Source organism: Strix aluco, chromosome 3 (genome assembly GCF_031877795.1).
Source record: "Strix aluco isolate bStrAlu1 chromosome 3, bStrAlu1.hap1, whole genome shotgun sequence".
NCBI lineage: Eukaryota > Metazoa > Chordata > Aves > Strigiformes > Strigidae > Strix > Strix aluco.
The window spans coordinates 60,877,356-60,890,959 of NC_133933.1; the positions used below are offsets into that span (position 1 = coordinate 60,877,356).

General features: G+C 38.0%; 1 protein-coding gene across 17 annotated transcripts in view; it reads right to left on the reverse strand.

The window, feature by feature from the left end:
• The window catches only part of SYNE1 (spectrin repeat containing nuclear envelope protein 1), a 322,087-nt gene that overhangs the window by 14,904 nt on the left and 293,579 nt on the right, over window positions 1–13,604 (reverse strand). For 12 of the 17 annotated variants that reach the window (XM_074818773.1, XM_074818777.1, XM_074818781.1 and 9 more), the window contains 8 exons: window positions 11,600–11,750; window positions 7,432–7,614; window positions 6,867–7,004; window positions 5,958–6,149; window positions 4,789–5,122; window positions 3,876–3,944; window positions 1,751–1,893; window positions 770–896 (listed from right to left, as the gene is read on the reverse strand). In XM_074818773.1, the coding sequence (XP_074674874.1) occupies window positions 770–896; window positions 1,751–1,893; window positions 3,876–3,944; window positions 4,789–5,122; window positions 5,958–6,149; window positions 6,867–7,004; window positions 7,432–7,614; window positions 11,600–11,750 (1,337 nt within the window). The remainder of the gene's footprint in view (window positions 1–769; window positions 897–1,750; window positions 1,894–3,875; window positions 3,945–4,788; window positions 5,123–5,957; window positions 6,150–6,866; window positions 7,005–7,431; window positions 7,615–11,599; window positions 11,751–13,604) is intronic. The other 5 variants (XM_074818787.1, XM_074818786.1, XM_074818780.1 and 2 more) reach the window with 1 other exon arrangement.

Sequence of the window (13,604 nt, forward strand, 5' to 3'; positions counted from 1 at the left end):
AAGAAATATGAGTATGTCTAACTAGTCACATATTTATCATTATTTTCATTGGTATTTGTACCTATCACAATTTAATACACCTCACTGCATTTGCCTAAGCTACTGCTGATGCACTAGATAAATACCTGCACTGAAAAGAAATAAATTAGGGTCTGTTTCTTCTTGCTAGTTATCTTGAGATGCTATGGCAGAAGGACAAGTTGTATAATTTTATCAACTAAAAAATCAAAGTTAAATAAACTGCATGGGTAGCGTATCTTGCCAAGCTAAGAATGGAGATGTTGCCTTTATAGTCTCTGGAAACAAATCCTTGTTTTTACAGTGCAATACCTCCTGTTCTACAGCTATGCTTAAAATTAATCAAGTGAATACTTCTATCAGGTGAATATAGATTTCTGTAGTGAAAGCTAATATTAGAAGAAATGAATGCTGACTTACGTGTTTTGTACAGCAATATAAACAACCTTTTTACATCAGAAAACATTCAACAAAAATGCACTGCATCCACAGGGACATTCTGAAAGGCTTAGGGTTATGTCTCATGATATGAAGGGGTTCTTAAAACGCATTTGTATGCCTAATCTCTTTACAGGGCATGTACAAGGAATACTTACTATTCCTATTAAGATATGTTAAACAGAACATAGTAACAGACACAGTCATGTAAATATATATGTCCATAAATAATACCAAGTGTTTATTCAGAAAAACTTTGCATGTTTGCTACTTTTCATAATTGCTTTCCATCAAAGAACTAAATGTTACTTACCAGCTGTTTGTGTTTCAGTACTGTTCAGGTTAATAAGTCCAGATAATTTTTCTTCTTCCTCCTTCAGTTTATATCCAAGCCTTTTTACTGAGTCTATGCTTCCACTGCACTCACCTAGTAGCTTCATCTGGGTTAACAAACACAAAAACCCCACCTCAATATGCACTGTACATGACTAATTGCACAGAAAATGTAAATTACAATGTAACTTCCAAAATTCTTCACAAGTAGGTCTAAGAGTGAAGATAAAAATCTATTACTTTAACAATCTGTCTTGATATTATCAGAGAAATTTATATGGAGACAATAGAGGCTTAAGGCATAAATTCAGACTAAATAGAAATAACTCAGTGACACTGTGCCAAATCGTGCAGAAGGACTTTATGTGACATCTATTCTAAATGTTAAGACACTATGGCAAAAACACTAGAAGATGTGATAAAGAAAATACACTTAAGTGTGGAGATACTACTATGCATCCAAGCAGCTAATCTTTCAATTCTCCCAGTAATAAAATTATTTGAATGATTTGGAGATTTTTCTTGCAGAAAACCTCTCTGAGAAAGCTTTTTAATTCCATATATGCAACCTTGCTTACATGATGAGTTCATCATCATTACATAATTCATCAGCAAGATGAATACTGTATATGAAGCTATAAAAACTGCTTTTAAATGCAGAGGAATTTTAAACAAGGATATCATCATTAGATGGATGTAAACACATGTGAGAAAGTACTTTTGGACATCTGCAAATATGTGACAGGAAAATGAATTCCTTAGAGTCATGTTCCTGTGATCTTATGCTATTGTAAAGACACTAAATAACAAACAACAATAGCATGTGGTTAAGGGTAGCAACCATATGAATAAGTCTGAGAAGAAGTAATATCTAATTGCTTTGTTGAAACAACTATATTTCTTTCAATAGCAAATCTAAGCTTGGAGTGCTTATTAAACTTGTGCTCCAAAATACACGCACATATCCTTTATAACTGGAATCCAGCTCTGGTCCTGTAGGTGTTTTGCTGCGGATGATGTTTTCTGTTTGCTGTATTTGAAAACGACTGGCGTCTAATGCCTTGTCCAGCTGTCGGATATGTGCTTCCAGGGCACCAGGTTCTCCTGTACCAAAACCAAAAAAGTGACTGTCACCCAAATTTTTCCCAAAGTTTTTTTTAATCTTTTGCCCAGGCAGAATAAATATCAGGAATACTATCCAGATTAAACAGTAAAGGAGAAATGTGACTGCAGCAGCATGAGCGGTACAATGTCAAAGCGAAGTGGTAACTAGTTACAGTAGAGGGTGTTAGCGACCTTCAGAGGACAGACAACTATATCAATGAACATGCTTGCCATAAGCATACTGTCAAAGAGTTCACAGTTTAAAGCAGGCTTGGTGACTATTCTGAAGTGACTTTTCCCTCAGAGAATTCCTCACCTCTCTGAAGGGGAAAGTTCTTGGCAAAGCGTGCTCTAACCTCACTAATTTTGGAGAATGCCTTGCTCCCTTTCACAAACACTCCCAAATAAAACCTTGTATCCCAAACTCCTGATCCAAATCCATGTTAAAATTTGATCTCTCCTCATTTCCCTTTGTATTACTTCTCTCCACTAAAAAATAGTGGAATTTCAATCTACACAAAAGGATTCTGTTTGTATACAATTTTGAAGATTGAAAGCAGTATACAAACTCTAAGCGATACTGTTATATATTCTCAAGGTTCATAGATGACTGATTGTTTTGAAAGCCCACAGCAAGTAGTTCATGACTGACTTAGGCAACCACACTAAGCAGCAAAATTTATAGTATTTTTCCAATTAGGCGTTTTAGAAAATTATGCTTAGCATATCTGCAAGATGGTATTATTCATCCAAGCCATTTGGAACTCACACCTGAAGCAGGACTAACTTGTATTTTCCTTACAGAGGTCAGCTGAACTCTGTGATATGAATTAGCTACAGCCAATTCTAATCCGAAGCAGGCTGCAGCATAGAGGACCACATGAGAACTCTCTTATCCATATTCTATCGCTGTGCCTGATTTTCATCTGTTTACAAAGACAGTTTGAATTTATTTATAAAAACACAATTAAAAACATGCATAGAGAAGGGGAGGCTTCTGTCCACGTAATTGCAGAAAATGGAGCCTCTTGGATGGTTAATCTTTTTTCAAATAAAACACTGCCTCACCCCAAATAGACAGAACTAAGTGCTCAATATGAGTTTTCCCTCACTACTTTCAAAACTTTCACAGGTCAGAAAATTACACACATTTTTCTATATGTACTGCTATTATTTATACTCTTAATCAACCATAATATTATTTCACTGATTTGGGGAAAAAATAAAAATGGACAGCGAACCTGATGTCAGTGCCACAAATGCTGAGATTTTAAATGCTTGCTATTTCAAATTTGCAATGAAGTCATTATTTCAAAAGAGAAAAACTGAAATCAAGAGAAAAGTTATTTGTAAGTGCATCTAAACCCTCCCTCTGAGAGAGTCACCGAGCAAATGAAACAGTAGGCTTAATCTTGTGTAAAAAATGCAACATAAAAAAAAATCATCTTCCAATATAGAAGACTAAGATAAAGATAGTAGACTACTACTGTAGTCCAGTAGTCTTCACCTTGGCACTGTTTAAAAGTTTGTATCTAAGTAATAATATCTAAGTAATAATCCAAGCTGTGGCTTTGTTAAAAAAATAAATGCAAATCTGAACAATTACGTTTTGCTCTGTATCTTTTCATCTTAATGTTTGTAGAAACCACTCTTCTCTCAGAGGCACAACAAAGTATTAAGTCCTGTTGAGGGACTCCAGAGAATAAAGACCAGAGTAACCTACTGATCAGTTTAGTCTAGTTAGCTGAGGTGGGAGGGCCAATACTTCAAACATTATTGTTTCATCCATGCACCTAATAATGCCTTTAAGTACAAGTAGTAAAGCAGGATACTTCTACATTAACATGCCAATGCTGCCATGTAAGAAATATTTATCTTGTAAGTTGTGAAAAGTATAGCAGGTGCTAAGAGAAGAGAAAGAAATTATGCTTGTGCACTGTGGTATTTGCATCTGGCTATGCTTAGTCTTTTTTGACGCCTACCAGAGAGATTTTTGAGTGCGTCTTCTGTGAGTGTTACATAGGCCTCAAGAGTTTCAGGGATCTCTACATCTGAAAAAATAAAAGCACAGTCTAAATCGACTGTTCAGCAATGGCTGTCTCCTCACAGCAGGAGTCCTTTTCATGGGATGGAATATATAAATGGTTCCAATAGCAAACATCCTTTCTGGAGAAGCAAAAAAGGTGAAGACTGAAACACAGGGAGCCTGCTAGAAAGTCTCTTAATATTGAGGCAAACCTGACTCTTTTCAGAGCAATGATCTGGAAAGCAAAAAACAGCCAGAAGATCAGAGTATAAATATACCAGTATGTCTTCCCCCAGAACTGGCTGCATTTGGGCACTTTCACTCATTAAGATTTGTTACACAAAGCACACACACTTAGAAAGGATTTCCAACTTCACTGGAAAGCAAGACCCAAGATCCCACCTCAGGCTAACACTCAGTTGCTGGAGTCTTGCCTGGGTAAGGACTGAGTTAAGATTTACTTAAGCACTTGATGATTTTGTTTGTGGATCTCTCCCACAGCATTTCTTCATCAGTTTGTTTTGCACTTCTTGACATATCCAGTATAGTTTCTTCTAGTCAGAATAACTTACGACACATTGCTGTTGCAGATGACATACTCCATCTGGCAGGCCACAAACACAGAGACACAGCCAATTCCCTGCCATATCATATATGCTTTTGCGATTTTCCAAGGCTGTAGTCACCCAGGAATCTCCATCACTGTGTCTAATGCCAGAAGGCCACTGGGATCACTTAGGGAAAGCTGTTTATTTTAAATAGCCCCTGAAGATTTTGCTTTTCCATGAGCATCTTGGCCAAGCAATCACACATGTAACATTTGCTTCTTTTTACTAGGGAATAGCAGGACACACATTTTGCCACCATACCTGCTATACCAGCTGCTCCTCTCAGGTAGAAGTCCTTCTCTTGTCCTCCATCTTCTTCCTCAGAGTGCAGTGCCTGTGAAACAGCTGTCTCCAGGTCTCTGCTAAGGTCGTAGTCATGATCCCACTCCAGGGGAATGGAGTCCACGCTCGCAGGAGTATCTCGCCCTGATCGCTCGCTTCTCACCGGCTGGGAAAGAGGCAGCGAAAGGTTGGAAGAGGGGTGCGGGGAGAGAACGCTGTCCGCAGATTTGTCGTGCCAGTGTATGTCAGAGAGATCTGCTGATTCATCCAGATCCACCTCTCTGTCAGAGAGGTCGTGTTCGTCATCTGTCAGCTAGAAGCATAATGCAAACAGAACCTTCAATGAAATGTGCAGAGGTACTGCATGGTCAGCCTGGGTCAGTGAAATAAAGTAGCATTAGGCAACAGTCACATTGATTTCCATTTTTCATTTGTCTGCACTTCTTCATTATTTTAAGGTGCACTAAAAAGCCAAAGCAACAAAAAGTTCATAATGCCAGCTCATTTTAATTACTTAAGGCACCACAAAGTCTCACATCAAGCAAATGTCTTCAGACTTTACTGATGTCACTGTAATTCAGACATGAATTTAGAGAAAACTCTGGAATCAAGTAATCTCTCATTATATTTCTTCCTATTTTGAAAACCCTGGGTTTTGTTCCTTTCCTTCAGTAGGACCTGGGCTACCAAAAAATCATTTTGCTCTCACTTGTTCAGCTGTGTGTTCATTTCTGGAGAGAAATTTCTGTCTCTTCTGATGGGGAGAATCATTCTATCATTGTTTTTTAAACAAAACAGAACTCAATAACCTGCTGAAGAAAACTATCAAGACAGAGCAGGAAGATGTTCTTATTACCAGTCCCACACTGCTATCCCCATTAATAAAGTTTTATAAATCTCCAGATTGCATGGATTTTCATGATGATTTACAAAAATTCCAGATCTGGCAAGTTTGCTCTCTGAACAGGACGTAAATAGCATATAATGAAGGGAGGCAGAAGGTCAGGGTTGTAATAAAATTAAACCACAGGATTTTTTGAAAGTTACAGAAGTTTCATGTTAGTTCATTTCAACATCTCTCTTCTCATTCTCACACTTGTGAAATGGCAACAAACCAAACAAGTAGGTATGTATGTAAGTATACACACAGGAAGGCGGATGAGTTTCTTGTGATAGCGTTCCACACGTCCAAAGACCTCTTGACAGTAACGACGCAGCTCATCTAGTTCTTCTTCAATGACAGCTGCATCTATGGGCTCACTCTTCTCAATGAGTTGCTCACCCTGCACAATTATCTGCTCAATTTTGTTGTTGTTCAGTGAAATTTCTTGCTGGAAAGCCTGCATAAAAGAGAAGCCCATGCTTTATTAATGAAATCAACATTATAACTACCTAAGTTATTAAGGATGCAAGTCTTCGGGTTTTTCAGCAAGAATGGTGAGGGTAACAAACAGGGATCTTTACAAATATTGGCATGAGCAACAATGAGCAATTAAATTTAGCATTCCACAGTCTTTCCAGCCAAAAGCAGTGATACTTCATGGTTTACCATCTCATTCCTCACTTGTTGTATTTGGAAAGAAAGCTATTCTCTAAACAAGCCATGCCCATGACCAAATGTCTAGAATGAACACAGATGCTAAAGCTACCACACTGGAATTTTGGATAACATGATATTTGATATTTTTCTCTCCAGATAATGACTTGTCTTATGCAGAAATGGTTGACAAATATAGTAATTCTTAGGTGTCAGTAATAATGGGAACTTGACATTAATAATTTTTATCAACATTTCCTCTTTTGATTAGGGAACGGAGACTATCACCCTTGTTTTTTTTTTTAAATTTTTCACCGTTCAAAGATTTTCCACTCTGGCAGAAAAGCACATATTGAAACCTGACATAGCCCATAACTTTGGAGGTTGAAGTCTCAGCCTACAAGTAAGGGACTGTATCCAGCTACATTTTTGCATAATGTTTCTTAAATTCTTTTCCCACCCTGAATGTTTTTATCCCTTCTCTCATCCCTCCTCCTGTTACCATTCAATCATTCTTTACCTTAAGTTGCTTTATCTTTGCTTGGACATCACACTCTGAGAAATGCTCAATGTTGGTCAGCTGCAGGTCCATTTCTGTTAGCCATACCAAGATGCTATCACGTGCTGTCTCAAACTCCTCACGCTGGCCAATAAAATGCTGGGGGGTGGAAAATGGAGTGGCATGAAACGACCAAATAACCCAAAAGACCCTAGCAATAGTGGTTCTCTGAAGAAATGGGTTTCATGCCCTTCAAACCCAACCTAAACTCAGCACACCTCCTTCTTTCATTTCCTACATGCTTTCTAAGGTTCCTTTTTCAGTAACATCATCTACAGTTGCAATTAGCTGACCTATGAGAGTTATCTTCTATGAAGGAGGTAGTGTTTGAGGTCACCAAGCATTTCCCTGCAGACTTCATGCTTTGGTTACCTCAGACAAAGTGAACAGATAAGCTCCCTTCCTCTTCCAAAGGTAAAAATCCCCTCAAAACAACTATGCAAATGCATTAAATTGGAAGCTTCTGGAGTACTCCTGATTCATAAGTATAGCAGTGAAACTGAAGGGCTTAAAAATGGAAAAATACTTTTAGCCTGCGCAGGATGGAGGTAACTCGCTTTTGTAAGTTGTCCCATCTCTGATTCCCCTCATGAACCATCTGTTTGAGGCTGCAGTCAGAGTCAGTGCGGTTCTCTCGGGCCAGGCGGCGATATTGTTTATTGATCAGTTCCAGCTGAGTCAGACTTTCATGCACTTGTCTCTGGAAGGCCTAAAGCAATTATGAACAAAAGACACCATCAGATTTTGAATTATTGAAATCAGGGTGCATATACAAGTCTCTCCCTTTATTTTGACCCTACATCTACTCTCTGACTTGTGTTAGCTGATAGATTTCGCTATGGATGCAGACACCCCCTGAAGGCTATCCTATTGAGAGGCTGTCTTATGATTAAGATGAGCAAAAAAAAGAAAAATGTTTACAAAACCGACATAGTCCACTGCATGAGAAATTGCAACATGAATACCCGTTACAATAGCAAAATCAGCACAAAAAAAATAGACTCCCCTTTCTACTCAATCATATGTCTTTGTATTTGAGGACAGAAACACAAACAGTGAATATGAAACATTTTTTTTTAAAAATGAACAGAAATCCAAGATTCCTGTGGCTTCACTGGATTTCCTTATGCATACTGAATTTGCTGAAGTGCAAACATTGGAGAGATTTGAGCAATTGTTTATTCTGAGTTTTACCAAAAATAGTGAAAAATGGTACCGAAGGAATCATCTCTTTATCTTCAGTATGCTGGTATGCAAGTGAGTTTTGTCTTAAAATCTTCATGGAACGAAAATTTCATGAACATCCATACCAACTTAGGCCTGGGCAAGTGTCTGCACCATGTACTTTTCGTGCTTCCTCTACTATTATAAAAGCCTCAGTCACCCAGCTGAGGAGCAGAAACAGCAGGTGACTTAGCCCATGAGTTCCATGTTGTGATCAGCAATCACAAAGCAATTTGGAGAAAACATCTTGTAAGAATCTGACTGAATTAATCCCTCCAAAAATAATAAAAAAGAAATGAATATTTTTTTTAAAACTACTCGTTTTTATGTTGTCATGGAAACATAAAAGCAATCAATCAAAGGAAGACTTAAAAACATAGACCACACCAGCTCTCTTTTGAATACAAGTAGGTTTTGGCTCCCACTGTAGTTCTACGAATTTGCTCTCTGATATTCCTCACAATGCAAATAAACAGTCAATCTCTCCCCAAACTAGACACCACCCTTATTAAGGACTGGAGAAGCCTGATAGGTAATACACTTCTGTACAGAAATTTTCATTAAAATCAGCTAACGCATGAGATTTCTACATAACATATACTCTTCATATTGTACCAGTCAAAGCTAAAAATGAAATAAGCATGTTTCTACTGTAATACCAGAGAGAAAAGAAGCTGGTTTGAAAAAAGAAAAAGAGATAAAAGTCTGTAGAGTCCTCTCAATATAACTACTCCTTTCATTAAATGGCCATCAAATTGGGTAGGGGACAACCAACAGGAGCAAATGGGCTTGCAACTGGAGCAAAAGGCTCAGTAGAACTGAATTTGCTTAAAATTGCACAGGGAGTCAATTCTAATGTCAGAGGCACAAATCCAACTATATTTGCTAGTATCATGAAATCTAAAAGTGTGCAGTTGTTGTTTCACCTGTTGCCAAGCCTTGTTCAGCAAAAGAACAGCTGTGTATGTGTCTTCCATTTTTTCAGCTCAGCTGCACAAGAATTCCTCTGTTGTGTTCCTTGCTGTAACCTCTTTTCACTTCTCCATAAAGTATTGCAGAGGAAGGAGTTTGATTTTGCACGGTGAAGTCAGTGAGAGCCATCTCTGACCTCTGTGCTCAGGAACTGAAAAGTTCTTACATGGTCTGCTGAGCTTTTGTTTGTTTGTTTTGTTACTTGCTTTTTTTGGGGGGGGTGTGTGTGGGTGTGTGTGTGTCAAATTCAACTGCAGATATAGGGGGGAAAAATTAGAAAAAAATGTCTAGTTAAAGCAGAAACCTGCTTCAATTAGTATGTATATGTGGCTGACTTTATACCAACTTCACAGTGAAGCTGCTGAATTCTGCTGAATTTGAACACCGCAACTTTTGTTGCTGGCGTTCTTGCTTTTTGGCAGGTGAAAAAGCTAGGTGCTCAGGAAAAAAAAAAAAAAAAAAAAAAAAAGAAGAAAAAAAGAGAAAGAACCAAACCCCAGGGAAAGTAGGTTTCTGGAGAGGCTGCTAAACTGTTCTCTTCACAGCTAGTTCCTGCTGACATTCTGTAGACAGTAAAATTTCCGCAACTCTGCAGGAGAGGAAAGGTCACCATAAAGGCTGAGGTTCAATGAAACAGACTTTGGGCAAAGTCAGATCAGCTGTAAAAATCAAAGACAGCCAAGATACTTTTGGTACTATTCTCATACAGAGACTCATTAAACAAGAGATTTAGATCCTGATCACTGAATAAAGGGACAATGGGAAGGAGGTCTAAGACAGAGTACTTGTGTCCAGCAAACATTTTTATACTATGGCCACCTACCTCACCATAATGAAGTCTGGCAGTGTTTAACAACAAAACCTGGCCAGTACATTCAGAATTTTTGAATTAATTGTTAAACCAAAAAGTATTAACTGGTCTTAGACGTTGTTTAAAATTTACATTTCTTCACAGCAAATACTTTGCAGCACCTGACTGTTTACAGAATTGCCTAAACCATTTGTTCTCTTTCTTCAGAATTATTTTTCTCTCTCATCTTGATATACTCCTTGCAAATATGAAACTGAGCAAAAGATTTTCACCTGTGACTAGCCATACCATGTGTGTGTGCTTTACACACAGGTATACACTCCATTGTAATTATGAGACAAGCCATCCATCACATTGTAGTAGACACTAGGGAGTTATGTAACAAGCTCTTAACCGTTGACTGAAGTGACAGCTTGTCAGTTTTGAAGCATGCACTTAACTTTTAAGTCACGGGGGTGTCACAAACTGTTCATAAACAAGCAACTGTTTATAAAGAGGATGTCTCAAACAACTCGAGGAGGATGCCCTGTGGGGTAAAAGCAGAGAGAGCTCTGTGGAGGTGGGGTGGTGGGCCGTTTCTCTCCCCCTCCCTCCTGTTGTTGCCCAGAGACAGAAGTTGCCTAACTGCACAGGTGCAAGCCAGAGAAAATGAGAACCTTCTGGAACAACCTACTGCGCATGTGTAAAAAAGACTATATAAAGGCAATACCCCACATGTGTCTTTGTTGACCTCTCACCGATGGACCAAGCTGGCTATTCTGTGACAACGTGGGATCCAAGGGTAGTGACTCCCCTTTCCCTATGCCCGCCTCCTCTCTTTTCTCTTTCCTCTTTCCGCTCTGTCTCTCTCTTTCTTACATATATTCACGTGTATAAGTTTGGTAGGAGGTGAATTGCGATCAGTTGATCATTGACAGGTCTCATCGCCAAAGTGCCTTTATTCCTTCCCCGGATGGTTATCAGTTGATTGTTGCCAAATTGTCTCCATTCACTTACTAAAGTGGTCAGTTAATAAAGTCACCAGCACAATTGTTCCTCTGAGTCATTGTGGTGACTCTGCCTGCCCTGCAGCTCTGCCGAGCAGAGACCGGCTCTTGAACCGGTATGCAGGCTCTCAGGGAATTCAAAAGGTTCACCCCCCTTGTAACCCACAGTGTGGGATGAGACAGGGGGACACCATGTGAACATATAACAATACTTGCATGAACATGAGTTTCAGGTATAAGGATTGAAAACGGGGACATTGTCCATTATACGAAACCGGAAAATAGTTCAGAGGGCTGATTTCAGAGAGTTACAGAAAGAAGAGGAAGGATAAAATCACAGCAAAATCTAAAACATGCAGCATGCATTTGAAGAGATACTTGGTGAAGGGAGATTTATGAATGCTCTGGAGCACCTACTGACTGGACATATTAAAATGTTGCAGAAATAAAAAAGGTGAGAAATCTAACTTTGGTGAACAAACACCACATGAAAGTAGATTGATTTATTAACATTTTCAGTTGCCACGTTCCACTGTTTTTTCATCCTAGAAACCTGCCACTGAAGGCATCTACAAAATCATCAACTCTGCTATATTAATACAGTGTCTCTGCTGAGTGACTTGTATATGGGAAGGAAGAACAACCAGAAGGATGCTGTAATGTGATCAGTAGATATTAAATTTTGACTATTATAAAATCACCTCAAATTTCTTCAGTTCTTCCTTAGCAATGGTGTAAAGTACACCAGAGGAGCTCGGGAAAGCAGCTGTCCTCTCAGAGGCTTTTAGCCAGTCTTCAAATCTAGAGTAGTCATCCAAAAACTTTTGCCACAGCCGCCACGTCTCTTCAATTCTGCAGTAGATAATGGAAAATTAGGGAATGCTCCAACTGAAGGCCAGATGACCTACAGAACTTCAACTAATCATCTACAACAGCAAACTAGCGGTGCACCAGACAGTAACTGACTCTTAATCTCACTCAGACAGCCAGGCTGATAAACAGACCACAGGGAATGCTGGCTCATTCCAGACCAAGCTAGAATAAGATGATGGCATTTTTTTTTTTAATGCATCTAATTTTGGAATCACTATAAAAAGAAAGTTATAAGTATGCAATAGAAGCTCTTAAGAATCTGAGCACATGCTAAATAATGTCAGAAATACAGTCCCAGTGTAGGTACCTAAACCAGTATTTTAGAGATTAGAAATTCTACACTACCTTCAACTGCAGAACTTTTTCTTACAGAATGCTAAAGATGTTGCAGCATGTATTTTAAAGTTCTCAGTCCTTATTCTGCATTGCAAAGGGACATGAACGTTTTACTTTTGCATTCACTGAGTGGTAAAATGCTATCTCTCAACATACACTGTAAACATATTTTTATCAAAAAAAAAAAAGGAAGTTGTTATTCCAACATTTAGAAAACCCCAATTTGACTTCAATTGAATATATAAAAACAGTGGCTGACTCTTGATCCTGATATCAAATTGGTTTAATACTGAGACTGTAAAATCTCAAGAACTTCAACACCACTTGATTCAAAATAACAAGATCTATTTTGGGACACGTTGTATTACAGAAGAACTTCATGTGTTTTTACATACGGAATACATCTTTCTCAAATCTTAGATATGCAGGTCTGATAAGGACCTGATCCATGCCAAATTTATGTTTTGTTGATGATATGTTGTTCAACCTGAAGTTTGACATCTAGGAAGTTGTTTTTTAACATGAATAACTGTTTCTAGTACAATACAGATCCTAAATACTGATAGTTCAGTTACCTTACTGGTACAAATCTACTAATAGCATAATGTGTACATTGCAAGAAAGTAAAATAGAGTTCAATGCATTGTTCCACATTAACTTAAAATAGTTCAGAATTAATTTGCTGGACACAAAGGTATGTATTTTTTCTGTGTATTTTCAAGACAGACTGTGTCAAAGATAGAATTTATAAGCTGTATTTTTATATATATATATATACACACTATACAAGAATTACCATGACAATAGTACAAAATTACTTGAAGTCAGCAATCTGTGGATATAGAGCAGCACAACTTAAAAGCAACTATTTTTTTGCATAAAGAAAACCTTTACTAAACACATTAAGAATATCCCACAAAACCAAGATCATATAAAGTTCAATTCAGCATTTTGAAAAGCCATAAACTTTACCTAGAGTTCTTGATATGACTGTGTAAACATCAGAGAAATCAGATTCATAACTTAAAAAGACACATAAAAGATCTTCATAAATACAGAAGTTCAAACAGTTAAATACATTTTATTACTGGTCAGCACAGAGTATATACCATTGGCCCAATCTAGCCTACATCATTATGGCTATCAAAATCACCCATGCTGTGCTAGATGGGAATAAAGAACAATGAATCTTCTGGATCTCAATGGCATGCAGTGTAGGAATGGCCTAAGCCTGTGCAGTAAACTAGACCACACCCAAGATGCACAGGCACTATGGCCCACACTTGCTCAGCAAAGCTAATGTGGGCAGATGAGGAGATTCCAGATGAGAGTTCAGTGCTAAAATACTTCCAAATAAACAAAATCAGACATAAGGGAAACTATTAAGGAACATTAGGTGAACGAAAACCCTAACACCTGGAATAACATTCCACCCATTCAATAATTAGTTTCCTCATGAGTCTCAGTAGTTCTAAAGTAAAATTGTTACAAATCTCC